This window comes from Geospiza fortis, unplaced genomic scaffold, assembly GCF_000277835.1.
Source record: "Geospiza fortis unplaced genomic scaffold, GeoFor_1.0 scaffold279, whole genome shotgun sequence".
Classification (NCBI taxonomy): Eukaryota; Metazoa; Chordata; class Aves; order Passeriformes; family Thraupidae; genus Geospiza; species Geospiza fortis.
This window is the reverse complement of record NW_005054352.1, coordinates 2,717,750-2,736,947: the sequence shown is the minus strand read 5'-3', so window position 1 is coordinate 2,736,947 and position 19,198 is coordinate 2,717,750. Positions and strand designations below refer to the sequence as shown.

At 38.5% G+C, this 19,198-nt stretch overlaps 1 protein-coding gene across 3 annotated transcripts in view; it reads left to right on the top strand.

Annotated features, from left to right (window-relative positions):
- KIAA0825 (KIAA0825 ortholog) overlaps positions 1–19,198 on the top strand; it is a 225,881-nt gene that overhangs the window by 9,935 nt on the left and 196,748 nt on the right. For all 3 annotated transcript variants that reach the window (XM_031058934.1, XM_005423416.2, XM_031058933.1), the window contains exons 2-3: positions 14,127–14,230; positions 15,970–16,109. In XM_031058934.1, the coding sequence (XP_030914794.1) occupies positions 15,979–16,109 (131 nt within the window). In that variant the 5' untranslated portion in view covers positions 14,127–14,230; positions 15,970–15,978. The remainder of the gene's footprint in view (positions 1–14,126; positions 14,231–15,969; positions 16,110–19,198) is intronic.

Here is a 19,198-nt window from a genome sequence, read left to right as displayed (position 1 = left end):
GGAGGGAAAAAATGGGGGAAGCAACTGTAAGCAGTAGCGTGGTTTTGGAGAATCTCAGTGAGGGCTTTGACTTGGGGAGTACCATTCCTAAACCATGTCAAGCTTTCTTTCCCATCTTCTTCCCTTTCTCACATTCTCCCTTTCCCATCTTGCATACTTGTTAATTACAAATATCTAAGTTTAGGAGTAAACAATGATTTTGAGTAACAAATTCTCAAAGTAAAATTGAAAAAAAAATAATTCTGGTTTGGTAATAAAAAACTTTCTATTAATTAGTAATACTAAAAAATAGAACAAATCTAAGAATCTTTTATATTACTTTTAAGATCTTACTTGTATGCCAGGAATGAGTATGTCATTTCACAGTTTTTAGAATTGTAATATGATTATTCATTTAAACCTTGTAAAAAATTAGAAACAATCTTTGTCATGGGGTGCTGTTTTAATTTTTAGATGTTTTCCAACTTAGTACAGGAATAAGAAAGAACACATAGGCCTTCACTAGTTCATTCTTTTTGCTTGTATTATTTGTCATGTATCTTTCAATCTCAATGATGATTGGGCAGAAGTCTTTGAGTCAACTGTTCTTACCAAGCAGGCCAGGTTTGTTTTTTGGTTGTCAGCTGAAGTAGGTAGAATTCCTGTGGGTAAGACTTCGAGGGCAGTAACGAAAGGCAATATCACTTGCTTATGAAATGGGAGGGCATAATGGGAGTTGTGCCCTCCTGTTTCTCGTACTTTATCTATTAATATTTGGGCCACTGTGCAGCTGGTATTGCCTCAATTCCTCTCAATTATCTAAAACAATGATGCTGTTCTCAAGCCATGAGTTTCATGTCTCTTGTGGTTTTGGCATTTTACTTATTTTCAAGAAGAATCCACGCATATCTTCATATAATTTTCATTACTTTTTTCTTCTTTTTTTTTTTTTTCTGTCTTCTTCTTCATCATGTTTCTGCATGATTTCTTGTGCAACATAAAGCAGCAATGTCCAAGTAGATGGTTTGAGAAGTTCTTCAGAAACAAAGACAGGGAAGGTGGATGTGGTTCTGAGATTCACTGGAGAAGTGACTTTCTGACTGGTATACTGTGTGCCACTCACTTGGCTTCTTATTCTGAGTGAGGCTTCCAAAGTGCCTAACAAAGCCAAATCTCTGTGTTTAATAATAATCTGAGTCCTGAAATCCTTCCTGGGACTCTGCTCTTGCAGGATTCTTGTTTCTGTCAGCAGACATTCTGAGTGGAAAGCTACAGAGGGTGGCTTCTGTGAGAAGCTGCTAGAAGCTTCCTTAGTGTCTGGCAGAGCCAATTCCTGGTGGTTCTGAAGATGAATGTGTCACTGGCCAAGGCTGGGCCAGTTAGAAATGGTGGCAATGCCTCAGTGGTAACATACTTAAGAAGGAAAAAAACCAATAAGTTGTTATTGCAACTAGAGTGCAGTGAGAACATGTGAGAGGAACAACTCAGCAGACACCAAGGTCAGTGGAGAAGGAGGGGGAGAAGTGCTCCAGGCATTGAAGCTGAGATTCTTCTGCAGCCTGTGGTGAAGAGCATGGTAAAGCAGCTGTGCCTCTGCAGCCCATGGAGGGATGCAGAGATCCACCTGCAGCTCATGGAGGAGCCCCATACTGGACTGGGTGGATGTCTGAGAGGAAGCTGTGACCCTGTGAGAGATACATGGAGAGAAGGCCTTGCTCCCAGGCTGGAGCAGCCTGTCCTTGAAGGACTCTACCCTGTGGAAGACTGGCCCATGCTGCAGCAATCTGGGGAGGATAGCTGTCTGTGGCATGGACTCATGTTGCAGCAGTTCACAGAGAGCTGTTGTTTATGAGATGGACTCACATCAGAGAAGTTCATGGAGAACTGTCTCCTGTGTGAGGGACCTCACTGTGCAGCAGGGGAACAACTCCTCTCCCTGAGCAGCGGAAGAAATAACACCTAATAAACTGATCACAACCCCCACTCCATGTCTCCTTGCACCACTGTGATAGGTAGAGCTGGGAAAGAGGGAGGGATGGAGGGAAGGTATTTTTAAGGCTTTATTTTACTTCTCATTATTCTGCTCTGATTTTGTTAATAATAAACTTAATTCTTAAGGCTCTTAATTAGAGCCTTTTTTGCCTGTGATGGTATTTGAAGAGCAATCTCTCCCAATCTTTATCTCAACCCATAAACCCTTCATTAGATTTTCTCTCTGCTGTCCAGCTGCCGAATGGAGGGATTGAGTGGCTTTGGCCATGGGTTGGTTGATGATTTTTACGATCTCTTCCAACTTAGTAATTTTATGAATTCTGTGGTAGGTGTGTGGCATCCAGCCATCATCAACCCATGACAAGTATAAATGGTCCCAAAATGTCCTAGAGTCTCCTTCTATTTGCCTTTTCTGATTTTGCCTGTCAGAGGTATTTTTTATTTAAAAAATTTCATGTGTGATTCATCTGCCAAACACTAAGCATGTTGTGTGAATTCAGATGTCACAGGATAATCCATTTATTTCCTGCATCGGGACAATAGGGAGCCTTTTAGATATATGTTCTTATTTTTGATAAGATGTTTTCGAAATTGTTATGTAGATGACTGCAGACCCTAATTAGTAGGTGCCTTTACCATAAGTGACATTGTGCTCCTTTCTGACTGATGCTTTCATCCAGTTCTCTTTTGTAAAAAGTTATTTGGAGACTGGCCTTCTTTCCCTGCTTTCCAAGACCTCCAGATAGCACAAATCAGAGTAAGGATTGTCTGCGTAGATGGTGCTGACTGTTATCACTGAAAGCTGAAATCAAGACACAGCTCTGTGTCCTACTGTGATCCCTCCAGGAGGACTGATACTAGTTGTTCATCTTTGTGGACTTTGTGAACTTCATCTTGCCTCTGACGGGTCAGTGGTGTTCACTTGCCATGTTGTCCAGCATCACAGTATGATTGCATCTTTAATTAGGAATACCTAGTGTTTTGAGACTTTGTCTCTTGTATTAGATTACAAAATCTGGCTAAATTCAGCAGAGTCAGTTGCAGGGATTTTCTTTTCCATTTATGCAACTATTTTCTTGAAATCTTTAACAATTTAGTTTTGAGGTTTTTACCCCTTTGTAAAACTTGTTTGCATTGGGAAGAGGGTGTGCCTGAGGCAGTTTGGAGAAGAAATCCAGGCAAATCCAGGTGGTGTAAGCCTCATTTTCTTTGGAAAGTTGACTGAAAAGCAGAAATATAAAAGAAGTCAAGCACAAGAATGGAAGGTAAGAAGGCAATTAAATAATTAAATAGAAAGAGTTTGGTATAAAAACCAGCAGGAAACTTCTTAAATTTAACTTCATTTCACAATTTTGCTGTGAAGAAGAGGCTGTCAACACTGAGGAGAAAGGTGTTATTGTAGGTGGTATGTCACTTATGCCATGATGAAAAGCTTTTTTTTCTGAAAGGAAGTGATGCAGATGCCTTTAAGATTATTTAGTCAATTTTGCTGTCCTCTTACAGTTTCTATGTAATCAAATATTCACAACCAAAAGACTTTGTCTTTTCTGGGCTTCGTCATGAGTTTGCTGGTGCACTTTGAGTGAGAGCAGTGAAGGTTTCTTACCAGTTCAGTCCTTAAGATAAGTCTGATTTGATCTGTTGCATGCTTTGAAGGTTTGGGTGAGAGGCTGACTAGGAAGCTACTCCTGGATGTGGCATAGGGGGTAAGCAAGCAAGCAAGCAATTCAAACAAGAACTTGCCTTGCAAGCTTGAAAATATGTGACACATTTTAGGTTGCGTGTACTCCAGTGTGTGTATACACCTTATGTCCTGGTTACAGACAGGACAGGGGTAATTTTTGCAGTAGCTAAGTGGTTATTCTCTACCACTTCTCATCATTGCCATGGGCAGGGAAAGGGCGTCTCTTCCAGTTGAGGGTAGTGTGGAGGTGATTCATGTTTGGCAGATTGCTATGTGATGAACTTTTTTGTGTGTGAATAATTTCAAGTGGTATGGAATTTGGGAGAAGATGGATCAGCATTTGGAGGTCTGTTCTGTTCCAATGGTTTTGAAGTTCACTTCTGAACAACTGCAGGACCCTGATGAAGAAGCAGAGTATTTGAAAGAAAAATGCTGTGGCAGTCCCAGAGAAGCAAGCAGTTATGCATTATGCTGGGCTTTGGCTCCTGTTTATTGATGCTGCTTGAGAGTAGACACTTACCTAGGGTAAGAGGAGGAAATCAGACCAACAACCACTGTGGCCACTCAAACTGCAGCTGAACTGCAGGAGCAGCCCATGCCAATAGAACAGGAGGAAAAGGCAGGTCCAGAGATAATCACTGATCCCTGTCTCCAGGTGAGCTGCAGGCTGTGCAAGAAGATTTGAGCTGCCAGTCTGACCTGGCTGCTCCAATGCTGCCATATCATGGCCCATGATATGAAACTAGATGGTAATGAGGCTGAGGAGCTGGGGTCTCTGTCCCAGGATCTGGCACTGACAAGGGCATTGGGAAGAGGACAGAAGCTCTCAGCCTTTGGAGGTAACTCCAGGCAAGTGTGAGAGAAAGGTTCTCTCTCAGGGATGATCTAGTAGTGCACCCAGGCAGCATGGCACCATGGAGAAAGGTATCCAGTACCTGGGAGAATGAGTGTTCTGGAGGTAGTCTCTAGGGATTCAAATAAGGTGCAATCCCTGTAGATCTGGATGAGGTCCAGAGTGCACAATCCACATGGCAGAAGTTTGTACGAAGCACATGATCATCATACACCAACTCACTGGTATCCATGTTCATGACAGGAGGAGAACAAAGTGCTTTAGGTGATTACCTAGCTACAGCCATGTGATGATCATCTTTTTTCCTCCCTACTGACCCGCACCTTGTCCATGGAAGGACTGTCCAAGACTGTGGACAGACTCAAAAGACTTCAGCAGATTAGAGGGGAAATGTCCCATACCCCTCCATGTGGACCAGAGTCTAAACTATTGGGAGTAAGTACCCCTCTGCTCAAGTGAGGGGGTACAAATCACAAGGTGACCTGTGGCTTTTGCTGTGTAACTCCAGAGAGGATGTAAGGAAATGGGATGAAAAACCCACCTCTGTGCTGGCAGCACAGGTATGTGAGTTGAGAGGAAGAACAAACATCAGAGGAAACTCTGCAAGGATAAATGCAGCTCCAGTTTCCAGTGGGTGAGTCCTCATACAGAACAGAACGGCTGATGTTACGTCCAATCCTGAAAGGATGTCCAGTTCATATTTACAAGAAATATCAATGAATACCATGACCAGAACTAGTGAAGCCCTGACTCTAGCCAGGTGGGGGAAAGGGACAATCAGATCTGTTGGACTGTGTGGATCCAGTGGCTTGGTACATCAGACCCACAAGAACTTAAGTCTTTAGTTGACACAGGTGTTCAGTGTCCCCTGATGCCATCAAGATATATAGGGGCAGAATCCGTCTCTGTTTCTGAGGTGACAGGGGGAGCTGGACAGCTGACTGTATTGGAAGCTGAAGTGACTGACTGGGGACCAATGGCAAACATTGTGACTGGCCCAGAGGCCCTGTGCATCCTGGGCATAGATTACCTCAGGAAGAGGATATTTCAAGGACCCAAAAGGGCATCATTGGACTTTTGGGATAGCTGATTGTACTGGGTTTGCGTGACCTGCTTTTGGAAGCAGGAGCTATAGGCGATGGATTTTGTGAGAAGCTGCTGGAAGGTTCCTCAGCATCTGGCAGAGCTGGTCTTTGGCAGATCCAAGTATGAATGTGCTGCTGGCTAAGGCTGGGCCAGGTAGAAATGGTGGTAATGCCTCAGTGATAACATATTGAAGACGAAGAAGAAGAGGAAGAAGGAAGAGGAGAAGAAGAAAAGAAAGAAAAGTATTGCACAGTTTTTATTATAGCTAGAGAAGAGTGGAATGAGAATATGTGAGACGAGCAACTCTGCAGACACCAAGATCAGTGGAGGAGAGAGGAGATACTCCAGGTGCCTGAGCTGAGCAGCTTGTGCGATGCAGCCCATGGTGAACACCATGGTGAAGCAGGTGTGCCCCTGCACTCCTTGGAGATCCATGGGGGTGCAGAGATCCATCTGCAGCCTATGGAGTAGGCTCACACCAGAGCAGGTGGATGCCCTAAAGAGGCTGTTACCCTGGGGGAGGCCTGTGCTGGAACAGGGTATCTGACAGGGATCTGCAGACCTGTGACGAGATGAGCCCATGCTGGAGCAGGTTTCCTGGAAGGACTTGTGACCCCATGGGGGACTCATTTTGGGGCAACCTATCCTTGAAGGACTGAGCCCAGTGCAAGAGTGACCCACATCGCAGCAGTCTGGGGAGGATAGACTCACCTCTGAGAAGTTTGTGGAGAACTGTCTCCTGTGGGAGGGACTGCCTGTGGAAATAGTGGAAAGACTTCTCTCCTTGAGCAGAGGGAGAAACAATGTAATGAGCTGACCATAACCCCCATTCCTTGTCTCCCTGTGAGCCACTGGGGGGCACAGCTGGAATGGAGGTAGGGGTGCAGGAATGGTGTTATTTATGATCTTATTCTGCTTCTCAGTATCCTGCTCTGATTTTGTTAGTAATAAATTCAGTTAATATCTCTAATTTGAGCCTGTTTTGCATATGATAGTGTTTGGTGAATGATCTCCCCTGGTCCTTGACTCGTGAACCCTTTGTTATGTTTTCTGTCCCCTGTCCAGCTGCAAAGCAGAGTGATAGAGAGGCTTTGGTGGGTGCCTGGCATCCAGCCAGTGTCAATCAGTGAGACTGCTGTAGAGACAGAGGGCATTAAGTAACCTTGCCTGGTCTTTCCGAGGACCCTTCTGCTGTGGGACTGCTGAGGGTTGAAGAATAACAGGTAATCATCACTACCACAACAGTGCAGTGTTGGCAATATCACACCAACCAGGACTTGATGACCTCCATCCACAAGATGATTCATGGATCACAGCACCAAGGAGCGGTCAGTGAGACTCTCACCCTTTAGAGCCCTATATGGCCAGTGCATAACTCCAGTAGAGAGTGGAGACTGTCGGAATTGTGGTCTGAAAGAAGTCACACCACCACTGAGCGCTGCTGTGCTGTATATGCTGGAACTTCAGTATGAGCTGGAGTCCAAGGCAGCAAAGTGCTGCCATCATTAATACTGCTTAATGTGCTTTTCTCCATTCCTTTAGCAGCAGACTGCCTGCAACAATTTGCTTTCACCTGGAGGGTATCTAGTATGCCTGCAATCAATTGCCCCAGGGCTGGAAACACAGCCCCACTATTTGCCTTGGACTTATCCAGACTGCAGTGGCATAGAGTGTAGATATTGCTGAATGAGAGAAATGGCCAGTGCTCTACCTCTGCACTGACTTGTGTAGAGGTAGAGCACTGTGGATGGCAGCAAATACCCTGTGGGGATGGCTAAACCAATGGGAAAAAACCAGTTGGCAGCACAGAAGTAAATCTGGGCTGCTGAACTGTGGCAAGATCTCACTGCCCAGGTAGAGGAGCTGGCTGTAAATGTACATCATGTAGATGCACATGTAGCCAGGAGTTGGGCTACTGGAAAACATCACAACAATGAACAGGTGGATTGGGCTGTCGAGACTAAAGTGTCTCAGGTGGACCTGGACTGGCAGCATAAGGGTGAATTATTTCCAGTCAATGGGCTCAGTACACCTCAGGTTATCAGGGAAGAGATGCAACATGAAGAGGGGCTCACAACTCAGTTATGCACTTAATGATGGACATTTTTTTCCATTTTATTCAGAAGTGAAATGTGCACTGCATTTAAGCAAGCAGGTAGGTAGGGTCTCTGTGATGTGGTGGACAATGGTCGAAATATAAATATGGAGTGATTTGGCAAGTTAATTACATCACTCTCCCACAATCTGCCAAGGAAGGCCCTGAGTACTGACAGTGGTGTAAAGAGCCACTGGATGGCTGGAGATGTATCCTGTGCCTCACCCCACTGCCTGGAACACCAGCTTGGGCCTCAAAAAGCAACTCCTGTGACCACATAGCACCCCAGAAAAAATGGATTTGTAAAATGGGACTCATTTCAAAAATAGCCTCATAGACCTCATAGCCAGAGATCACGATATTGAGTGGGTATCATGTTCCCTGTCATGCACCAGCCTCTGGGAAAATTGAGTAATACAATGGACTTTTAAAATCACATTGAAAGCAATGGGTGATTGGACCTTCATACACTGAGGTCTGCACTTAGCAAAGCCCACTTGGTTAGTTAACACTAGAGGGAGGCTCCATTAATCGACCTGGCCCTACCCAATCAAATCTCATACCAAAGAGGGGGATAAAGTTCCTGTGATGCACATTAGGAATGTGTTAGGGGAGACAGTTCGGATTAGTCCAGGTTTAAGCTAAGACAAACCCATCTGTGGGACTGTTTTTGCTCAGTGACCCGGGTCTACTTGGTATCTAATGCAGTTGGATGGGGAAACGTGATGTGTACCTGAAAGAATTTGATTTTTAGGTGAGAGCAGTCTGTAATATTTTGTTGTATAATATTAGTAGCTGAATGCCACAACTAGCATGGATAGTAAGTATGGACTGCTCCAGATACACTGGTCATGAGCTCATGCTGCAGCTTGCAACCACCTGACAGCACACCAGCCCTCCTGCTCTGGAAGGCATCTAGGACAGAGAACCCACAGCCATGGGCTCAACGAGCTCAACAGATATCTTGGAGGAATGACTATTGATGATGGAAATGTGCTTGTGCATATGTACTATATGTGTGTTGGTGGAAGGTGTAGGATTTGAGTATAAATTATATGGTGCATAATAAGAGGTGGATAATGTCCTGTTTTTTTCCAGGACAGGATTATTTTTAGCAGTGGCCAGGATGGGTCATGGCTAGCACCTGGAGGTTATTCTCTACCACATCACATCATCACTGAGGGCAAGGCGAGGGCATTCCTTCTGGCTGTGGGGAATGTGGTGGACATTTGCTCAGGGCAGGTTTCTGTGTGGTGGGCTTTTCCATGTATGAATCAATCTCCTTTCTTGTACAACTTTTGTGTATTTCAGGTAACACTGTTCCTGTTACATTTCTGATCTTATTGCTGTTTCCAGTAAATTGTCCTTTTCTCAACCTGTAAGCTTTACCTTTTACAATTCTCCTCTCCCTCCTGCCTCAGGAAGTGGGGGAGGAGAAAGGGGGAGTGTGCGAATCAGTGCGTGCTTTGGAGTGTTTTCAGTAATGACTCCTAAATCACAACAACATGGTAAAAATGGTTAGCTTGTAATTATTTTACTTATGAAATGTCTTTTTCTTAAGGAGAGGCAAACTGCTGCTTAGCAGTGCTTTTGAGGATGAAAAACATAGCTGAGTAAGAATATGAGCCTGCATTGTGCTGTAGAATCTGAGTGGCGCATTGTACATTAGGCAGTGTCATGTCAAACTTTACAAGCTGAGTAATGGCAGCAAAAAAAGGTAATAATTAAAAAAAAGATGAAAAAGAAAAAAAAAGGAAATTTCTTGGCTAATAAAATGTTTCATATGATCGTGTGTAGTACTACTACAGTAGCAGTAATAATAGTATTTGGGAAAAAATCCAAAATCCATTACACTTATACTACGAAACAAACTTTTAAGAATGTGACTATAAACTTGGACCAATTTAAGAGGCATCTCTGTGGAGAGCTTCTGTATTTCCTTTTTATAAAATGGACATCTTTCAGGCTCTCAGCTTTAAACTGAGTAGTAATGAAAGAAAATAGAGTGTGTGGGAATGAAGGAGCTGAAATGCAGCCTATCTTTTAAAAGCTGTGGTCACGGACTATTTTTGTAATTCTTTTTAAATATAATAGTTTCATTGGAAGGCTATTTCCTGTTAAAATTCCAGCAACTCTGTGTCTGATCTACTGAACGACAAGACCTTAAAGCTCTTGAAATTTCTGTCTTTTAAATACCATTGTCCTTAAAGTGAATTGTGTTACAGTGGAAGATTTTTCCAATAAACAAGAAAAGAAAAGACTTTTAGAAGTAGCTAGTAGGTATTTGTAAGGTTTTTAGTTGAAAATAATGTACTTTTGGTGCTTTACCAGTGTGCTTAAAGATAAGTTCTTTCAGAACAGTCCTTATAAATCTGTGCAGTTTTAGACACTAATGATCAGCAAGATAGGAATGCCATAGCAGATGCTTTTCAGAGCATGGTTCTGTGAGGGATTTGGGGGGGATTTCATAAAGTATTACCTCTTCTTTCTGAGTTTGTAAGTGCCACAAAATGACAAAACTCAAATATTTTTTTTATTATGCCTAATTAGGTATAATAAAAAAAATACCTATTTATTGTACCTAAATAGCAGTACTTATTGCCACAATTAGATAGACAATTCTGCAGAGGATGCACCATTAGTCTCATATATGTCTTATGTTCTTGTTCTTCAGGAAGAAAACAATGCCATTCACTCCTTCTGGGAAAATTACTGCTCTTAGACATTTTTTCATACCTCTATGCAAAATTACCCAGTAGTTATAACCCTCATGTGGAGCAGTACAAAATAAATTAGGTCCTATAGTCTGTTTTGAAATTATTTTATTTATTTTGCAGTTTCTTGACTAAGAAGATTATAAGAAAATATTGAGTAGGTATTTCCAATTAGGCTTCTAAGAATCTCTTCTATGCATTGATGATTACTTTAGTATACTGATTGGTAATTATTGTTTTAATTGAAAATTATTTTAAAACATCATTCATAAAGTATAATAATTTGACAATGAGATTAATGTAGTCTTAAATGGTGACATAATCTAAATCGATGTAGTCTTAAATGGTGACAGTGCCAGAGTAATTTTGTCCTGTGTTTGTATGTGACATTGGCAGAAAAGTTGATTAGCAAATTAATTTTTGTAAGCCTTAAACCATATAAAAAGAAGACAACATTGCACCAGATTTATCCTTTTTAAAAAAAACCCCAAACTTATGAAATAAAATAGAAGCTCAGGCACAAAAAAAAAACCAAAGTTGCACTTGTATATAGACACACTTCTGTGTTGTCACACTTATGGTTTTAGCAACCACTGCTTGTGGACTTCTTGTGTAAGGGTGGCTTTTTTATAAATGTCGAACCTTGGATCATACACTGCAGGATTGCATCTGCAGGATAACCACCTGAGAGCTGAAGATGATATAGGACTGTTTGTCTCAAGAGCTACTCAGAAAATGGCCATTTCTTCTTTACTGAAGGTTATGAAATCACATTCTCCTTTATTCCTGTCTTCTGACATAACTACTCAGGAATTTCCTTGTAACTCCAGATGGCATGTTCCTCTTTTGAAGTCACTGCCTTTACAATAGTGTCACACCAATAGTGTTTGATTAAGTTTATGTAAATGAGAATTCTTTCCTGTCTTTGAACATTTTTACCAGTCCCAAGTAGCAACAAATCTTAAAAAGTAGTGCTGATTCCTTTCTATTCTCAGCATTTCACTCTCTGTGTCTCGAAGAATTGGGCAGAGACAATAGGGAGAACTCACATATTTTATTTAGAAATTCTGGCATGTACATATGCCTACAATGCAGGCCTAAGCTATATAGTTTGAAGAAACTACAGATATTAAAAATAGTAGCATGTGCTATTTGTCAGAAATGTGCATTTTTACAGTCCTTTTTGACAATATTATGATTTAAGGGCTGATATAGCTGCCTTAGATCACAGCACTGCATTCTGATATTACAGCTTTAGGTGGAAAGGTATAGCTTTCTGTTTCATCCATAGTGAGGACTGTGTTTCTTTAGTTATATTTTATTACCATTCTTTTATTTTTGACTCTTATGGCAGAATTTGGAAGAAAGCTGTGTTCAAAAGGGTTACAAATGAGTATTTAATTATAGATACTTAGAATCCATCTTCAAAAAATATAAAGGCAAATGCTTTACTTGTCTAGTGGATAATAATTTACAAACATAAAATTAACATTGAAGTAAAAGTTTATGACAACAGCAAATGGGTAAAGTCTAAATGGGGAACATTGCAAATTATTTTTGTAAACTTGTTTCAAAGTTATTTGTGGCACTCAAAATATTTAGTAAATAAAACCATAATGAAGACTGGTTGTTCTGTTTTGTTGAGGGGTTTTTTTTGTATGCATTAAAAGTCTCTTTTTTATTGGAACAATATGATGTTCTTTTTGTAAATGTTTTGTGGGCTTCAGCAAAGTGGGCAAAATACATGAAAGGCAGTTTGGAAAACTTAAATAGGGATCTTCGATACATATGAGCAGAAACAAAACTGAATCATGTTCTTGTATAGAGAGAATTTTAAATTTTCCTTCTCTTTTACAAGTCTATTTTAAACAGTAAACAATTTTAAAGGATTTTTGTGACAGAAAATTGGGTAAAAAGCTTTTACCATGTCAGAGTGGAGCTCAAGAAATTGCAGTTTTTAAATGGATTTCTTTTGTACACTCTATGTGGTTTTCAAAATAATTTTAAATGTTCAGACTATTTAAATATACAGAACAATAGGAATTTCACATTGAATTGTAGTATCTCAGGCCACTGCCATTGCTCTTGCTGCCTGCTGTGCAATTGCAGATGACATCTTCTGTGCTGTAAAGCGGCTGGAAACAGTTACACAACTAAAGCTAGATAAAGGAAATCATTGTTAACGTCTCATTGAAAGCATAAGCTGAGTGATGAAAAATCTTGTCAATTCTCTCATTCCCTTTTAGTTTTGCAAGAATGTTAGGGCAATAAAGAGACATCTCCTGTAAGATAAGAAGCAGTAACAGAAAAAAGCTTCAAAGATTTGGCTAATTCTCTATATTTCAGTGCTGCAGTTTGACATACCCCTTTTTCCAAATTATGGGTACATTGAGATGTGAATAAGCAACAGATGTGCTCAAAAAATTCTGTTCAAGATTTAGCTAAATGCCACTTTTACAAACTCTATGTCTGAGAACAAAGGCTTATTATAGTAAATATAAATATTACAAATTGATCTTAGAAATTCCATGGAATTTCAGATGTATGTTTGTACTGGAAGGCTTTTACAATTATGTTTAACTTAACTGTTTAATCAGAATGAAGAAATACCCAATTGGAACTAAATATAATTTTTATAGGAGATTTTTTCCATTTAATTGACACTGAAAAAGAAAACACACACACAAAAAGTGCTTTTCAATGGTAAACCGTGTGAGTTTTAAAAGCAAAAATTATCTGTGGTATTAACTTGATTGTTGTGTAGTATTTTTTTAAAATAGACTAATGATTTTTGGTAAAAAGTTTCATAATTTACACTTGTTAGAAGTGGGAAGTTATTACATTGATGTTAAATTTCGTTGATACTGTGGCTTAAAATAAGACACCTGAAAAATATTTCTTTTTATACTAAACTGTGCATTGATTAAGTTTCTTGAGTAGCTACCGAAAACATTGACAGCTACGTCATTTTAATGTTGATGAACAGTCCTCTAATATGTTTTGAAAAGAACAAGTCTATTAAGATAGGGACTTAGAGAGTTGCACCTGAAACAGGTTCTCTAAGACCATTTGTACTAAAACATACAGTAGTTCATCATATTAGAAAATTGAAATATGATAGAATGATATTTTTATGCAGCTTAATAACAAAGATTCAATTAATCTCCTTTACAGAAAAAAGAGAGTTATTAATGTCTAAAATACTTGACAGAATTCAAATTTTCCAAACTGAGTTCTTCTCCCATTTCTCCTTTAAGAAAGAAATGGATTTCTTTCTGTAAAAAACAAACATTGAGGGTTTTGCCTTTAGAGGAGAGCTGTGTCATACTGGTTCTTTGAGAGCATCAACAACTGTCTGCTCTTTGGATTAACAGGAGAGGCGGGGAAAATCCCAAATGACAGGGGATGGCTCTTGCTAGCTGACACCCATCCTGCTGCCCCCAGGGGAGACAAGGAGGGCCGGCAGCAGGCTGGTGGTGTAGTTCTGTTTAGAGTCAGATCATCAGTTAGAGTCTTTTGGTGCACTGAAGGCCCTGGCTCTGGTTATGCTAAATAACAGTAAAATTTCTTCTCAATTGTGCTAATTTATGTCTTGATGCTCTTATTTTTTCCTTTTGAAACATTTTTGGGTTTAGATTTTCAGAAGAAGAAATTAGTATTAGCCATCTAAAACAGTATTTAAAAACTGAATAATCAAATGTTGCTTTTCTTCCATAAACCAAGACTGAGAGGAATAATTGCTTTGTTTTGACAAGTGAACCAAAGAAGTATGACATAGAAGTCTTACAGGAATGCATGCATGAAAACTAGGCTGTCATGTTTACAAGGTGATTTTTTTTCATTTGATGAATTTTTCAAACAGTTACTAGTCTGTAAACTATACTGATATTTTTTCCCAAGGAGCACAAGCTTCTTTTGGCTGTAAAGAGTTAGGATTAAATATAAATACATAATTTTGATTGTGCAGCTATTTGATGAAAACTCATTCCAAAATGTTAGTATTTTTGCAGTATATATATATCTATATTTATATTTCTATAATACAGTTCATTTTACACCAATCATTGATTGTTCTACAAAACAGTTGAATGAAAGATGGGTTTGAGTTATAGGTATTGAATGGAGTTAAAATTACATTCTGTGTAAACCCTTTATAAGAGAAAAGGGTGTGGGTGACCGAGTCTATTGTAAGTAGTATCATACTTGAAGAAAGAGCTGTATTTTCAGTATTCCTTTTATCTCAGTTCTGTAAAGTGCTGTTTAATAGATTCTATTTAACTACTACTTTTAATTAATGTCTTTAACTATAGTAACATCTGTTAAGTTTTATATTGAAAGACTGACATTTCCTTAATGCTTTAAGAGATGTATTTGATTTACATCCAGGCTTTTTCACCAGCCTGTGATTGAGTTTCAGCTACATCCCAACATGTTGCGGGTGTTTGAATTGTTACTTGCAATGGGGTATTCTGTAACTTCTGAGAATTTAAGAAAACACTTTATCCATGAAATATTTCATATTGGTGTGCTGTTAATTGAGATGTGCAAGATATTATGCTTTAGAGAGCTTCCATGTTTTTTTTAAACGTTGCTTTGGAAGAGCAAAACCAGAAATGTGCATTTCTGCTACTTTTAAGTCTACACCTATGACCAAAACCAATCATCTTGACCTTGCATACTAAATTTCTGATGTTCTTTTTAAACATGTGTTTTGCAGACAGTTCATTTACAAAAGTTCAATCTGTTTTTCTAGTAGTGCCTCTAGATAAAAACCAACACTGTAGCTGCTTTATAAAAGAATATTGGTTGCAGGAAAAATAATATATTTATTATATTTTGTTGCTCAAACTGTGTGCATGCAAATATTATGTTTGTTTCTCATGTTGTTGCTGCAATATGGATAGTATTAAATATGACATACTAAATAGTAAACATGAAATATACTGATTATTAAGAAGGGTCCAGTTTTTATATAATATGTTTCCTTAATTGGTAGTAAGTCATCACCAATGGTAAAATCAATGTCATTATTTCCCCACAAGAGGATGCAGAAAAAAATAGAAAACAGGAAAAAAAAAACCCTGCTAATGCTTTGTTTCTGATATAAAGACACAAAGGTAGTGTATTGGTTTGAATAGGCTGGTGGATTTGACCTGTGAGTCAAATGCTATGTGAGTCAAAATGAGTACAAAGCAAGATGAAACTTGGTTTAGTCTGGATTTTTATTTTTGCATGTATTTGTAATGATATGCTGAATTTCCAGAAGACAGTCACTCCTTGGACAGAAATTATAAGTATACAGAAAATAAGTTAAAAAAAAGTTACTGCTGTGATTAAGGTAAAAGAACTAATTTCTTTAAACTAAAGAAATGCAAGATACTATGAAACTTATCTCAATACTTGTGTTCCTGGTTTCCCTCTGTAGCAGTCTATGCAGAAGGATAATAATCTAATATTTGTATTATTATATAATCTAATATCTCCAAAGAACAAGATGTTGTGTACTTTGGTACTTCTGACCTGCATCTTTCCTTTATTTAACCATTTTGCTGTATTTGTTTTACAGATTCTAAAAATGGAATGGGGAGGAGAGTATTCTTTTGATTCTTCCAATTTAGACTGTTTGTTAGATGTCCTCCCTGGAGAATTGGAATTTCGACAAATCCTTAGTGATCTTGATGAAAAAATAAAGAAGAACTCTTCCAGGTAAAGAGTACTTTATTTGAATCCAAAATACTAGTGAAAGTTATTGGGAAAGTCATCTGGGAAGAAATGTGGCTTAACTTACCTTTCTTTTCTAGTGGTAGGTTAAAATTCTGATAAATATTTCAGCAGTAATTTTATTTTAACCACTCGAGCATTTAACAGATTTTTAATGCTGTATAATTATTGTGCTATAGTCTTTCTCTCTATGGTATTTTTAACAATTGTTATCATCTTAACCTTAGGTTCTGTTACAGTAGGTATGATAGTGAAGGAAGAAAATGTGAATTCCCATGACAGTTGTATTTTCTGTTATTATGAGATAGAATTTCCTACTAATGAGATACATTTTTGTTGATTAAAAGAACTACAGAATCTGACAAAAGGCAAAGTTTAAACATTATGGCTTAACTCTTTAGTACCTTTGTAATACTTTCATCAGTGAAAGATGCTCTTAAGCAAATAAAGTTTTTGTCCATTTAAAAAAATAAGTATATAGTCAGAGATATAACAAATGGTAGGATTTTATATTAAATTTTGAAAATGCTCACCTTTGTGAGAATCTTCAAGTATGAACAGCGCATCTTAAAGTATGATTTCAAAGAACATCCATCATGACATCTCTTTTAAGATTGTATCATTTTAATGTAGCCCACGTTTGTCAGAGGTCTTTGCTCCCAAACAGCTTCTGAAAGGATGGAAATAAACCATTGCCATACCTCGCTGGAAACCGACTTAGATAATTTCTCAGTTATTGTCATACTGGTTATGCTGAGCTAAGAGGTTTTTTGGGGGGGCATATTTCTATTAGTTTTACCTCCCATTTGCATTTAAAACTTAGTGTTTACTAAAGTACTTGCAATATTAATTCCATTAGAGCAATGGTAGCGAAGATCTGGTAAATGTGCTGTTATGGACCACTGCATAATACAATTTAATGTTAAGAGTTTTCCAGCTGTTGACATGAGCGAAATGTAGATACTTAGAGATTAGTTTATGTCATAACATAGTTAATTACACAGGTAATTAAGTTTCCTATGTCTGTGGTCTTGTGTATCTCGAAAAAAACAGCATCAGCGTTTTTATCATAATTGTTGTCACCTCTTCAACTAACAAATAGAAGTGATTTTGTTGTCCTTGTTCAGAGATATCCTGAGAATTAGGAAGATTATTCTCAAAATGAACCTTTAGAATGAATGCTTCACTACTATTTTTTGTTTTAATGTGGAAAAATGTATGCTGCTTGTTGAGAAAACATCTGACTATGGGAAGAGAAACCAGCTGTTCCTTCTTTTAAGTGGTACTTTATAGCCACTTAGCATTTTATGTTACATTTTACATTAACATCATCACAGTGGAAGTGTTTGTATGTCTTGAAGGAGGATGATTGTCACTGTCTTACCTGTCTAGTCTTACAAATTAGAAGGAACTTTTACTGTAAATTTTGTGAGATCCAAATCATATTTTATTAAAGGAGAGCTGGAATTTGGATTAGGATGTGATACACAGCAATGCAGGTCAGGAGAAATTTCTGCTGAATTGACACTTAAGCTAGCTTTAACCTTATTTTCACAAGGAAAAAGAGGAAGTAGCTCTGTAGTTACCAGGTGCTATTTTGCTCCTGTAGTATGTCAGTTTCAGAAACTGAAAGAGTTTAAAATAAGATGGACAGCAGCTGATGTGACTTTTAAATTAAAAAGAGTCCTTTTATTGGTAATATATTAGAGTCAGCATAGAATGTAATAATTTTCAAGTTACCATTGATCTTTGTAAGTGGTATGATAAGAGCAGCTCTATGGATACAGTGATAGAATTGAAATACAATCCATTTTTCATCAGATAGATTTATGCTTTTATTAGACCACAGAGAATGAACATAATAGTATACATCATGTATATATATATTTAAAAATAAAACATTGTGTAAAAAATTATGAGGCAAGAGTGTATAAATCATTCAACCGCTCATTTATTGCCTTCTAACTGAAGAGGTTTTATAAAATTGTGTGACATGACAAATCACATATGTTTTTTAGCTGTTGAATTACCTTCAGCAGTTTTGTACTGTACCAATTCTATTTGGTGCTGTAACAACAACAAAAAAAGGCCATCTGTGTGCAATTGTGTTATATGCAAATTTTAATGTAGTAAGTGGTTCATTCATTCACTGTTATGTAATGGAATTCTTATTACACTTGAATGTTAGTTTATTTTTACAGCAGTTTGTAGAAGCAGGTGAATATGGACTCTCAAAACTATCATCATTGCTGGCCAGTTTTGGCTACAGGGGTAATCTCAAGGTTATTCTCAAGTGTGAAGTTGTATTAATCAGGTTGACCTTTTGTCTTCATTCATTCCTTTCACGGTTACTTTGACTTTTACTGCTCATCAAAACTGAGTATTTGGATTATTTTTCCAAATTGGTGGTTTAAGAATTATTAACATTTCACTTGTTAGCAATTCACAGAACTAAACTTGCAGCTTATATTTAATACTTCTAAGCAGGAAATACAGTACAGAGCTTGAAACCAAGCCTATAGTTCATAACTTGAAGTGATTGCTAAGCATGAGGTCACTTCAGCAGTTGATTTTTATTTCTGTATTCAGTTTTTTCTTCAGTGAGTGCTACCTTTTAGTTGTGATAAAGCAACAAGATTTTGTGAGATTGTAGGACAGTAGGAGATATTCTATGTCTTCATCAACAGAACAATTGCTTAGAATTCAACACAATTATTTAATAATAATTGTATCTCTGCAGCACCCTGGAGACTATAAATTTATGAGGCTTTTCACAAAAGCCTAATTTGACTTCAATCTGATAAACTTTGTGTTGGTTTAACACAGCCTGGTTTTTGGGGGTGGAGGGCGGGGCACAGAGGTGCTTTTTGTGAGAAGCTTCTAGAACTTTCCACAATGTCCAACAGACCCAGTCTCATACAGCTCTGAAGATGGACATGCTGCTGGCCCAATTAGAGAAGTTGTCAATGCCTCTGTGATGACACATTTAAGAGGAAAATCTGCACAAGTAGCAGCTTTTTCTCAGGGGTGGCGAGGCACCACCGCCGGGACCGGCTCCGGCGCGCACGCCCAGA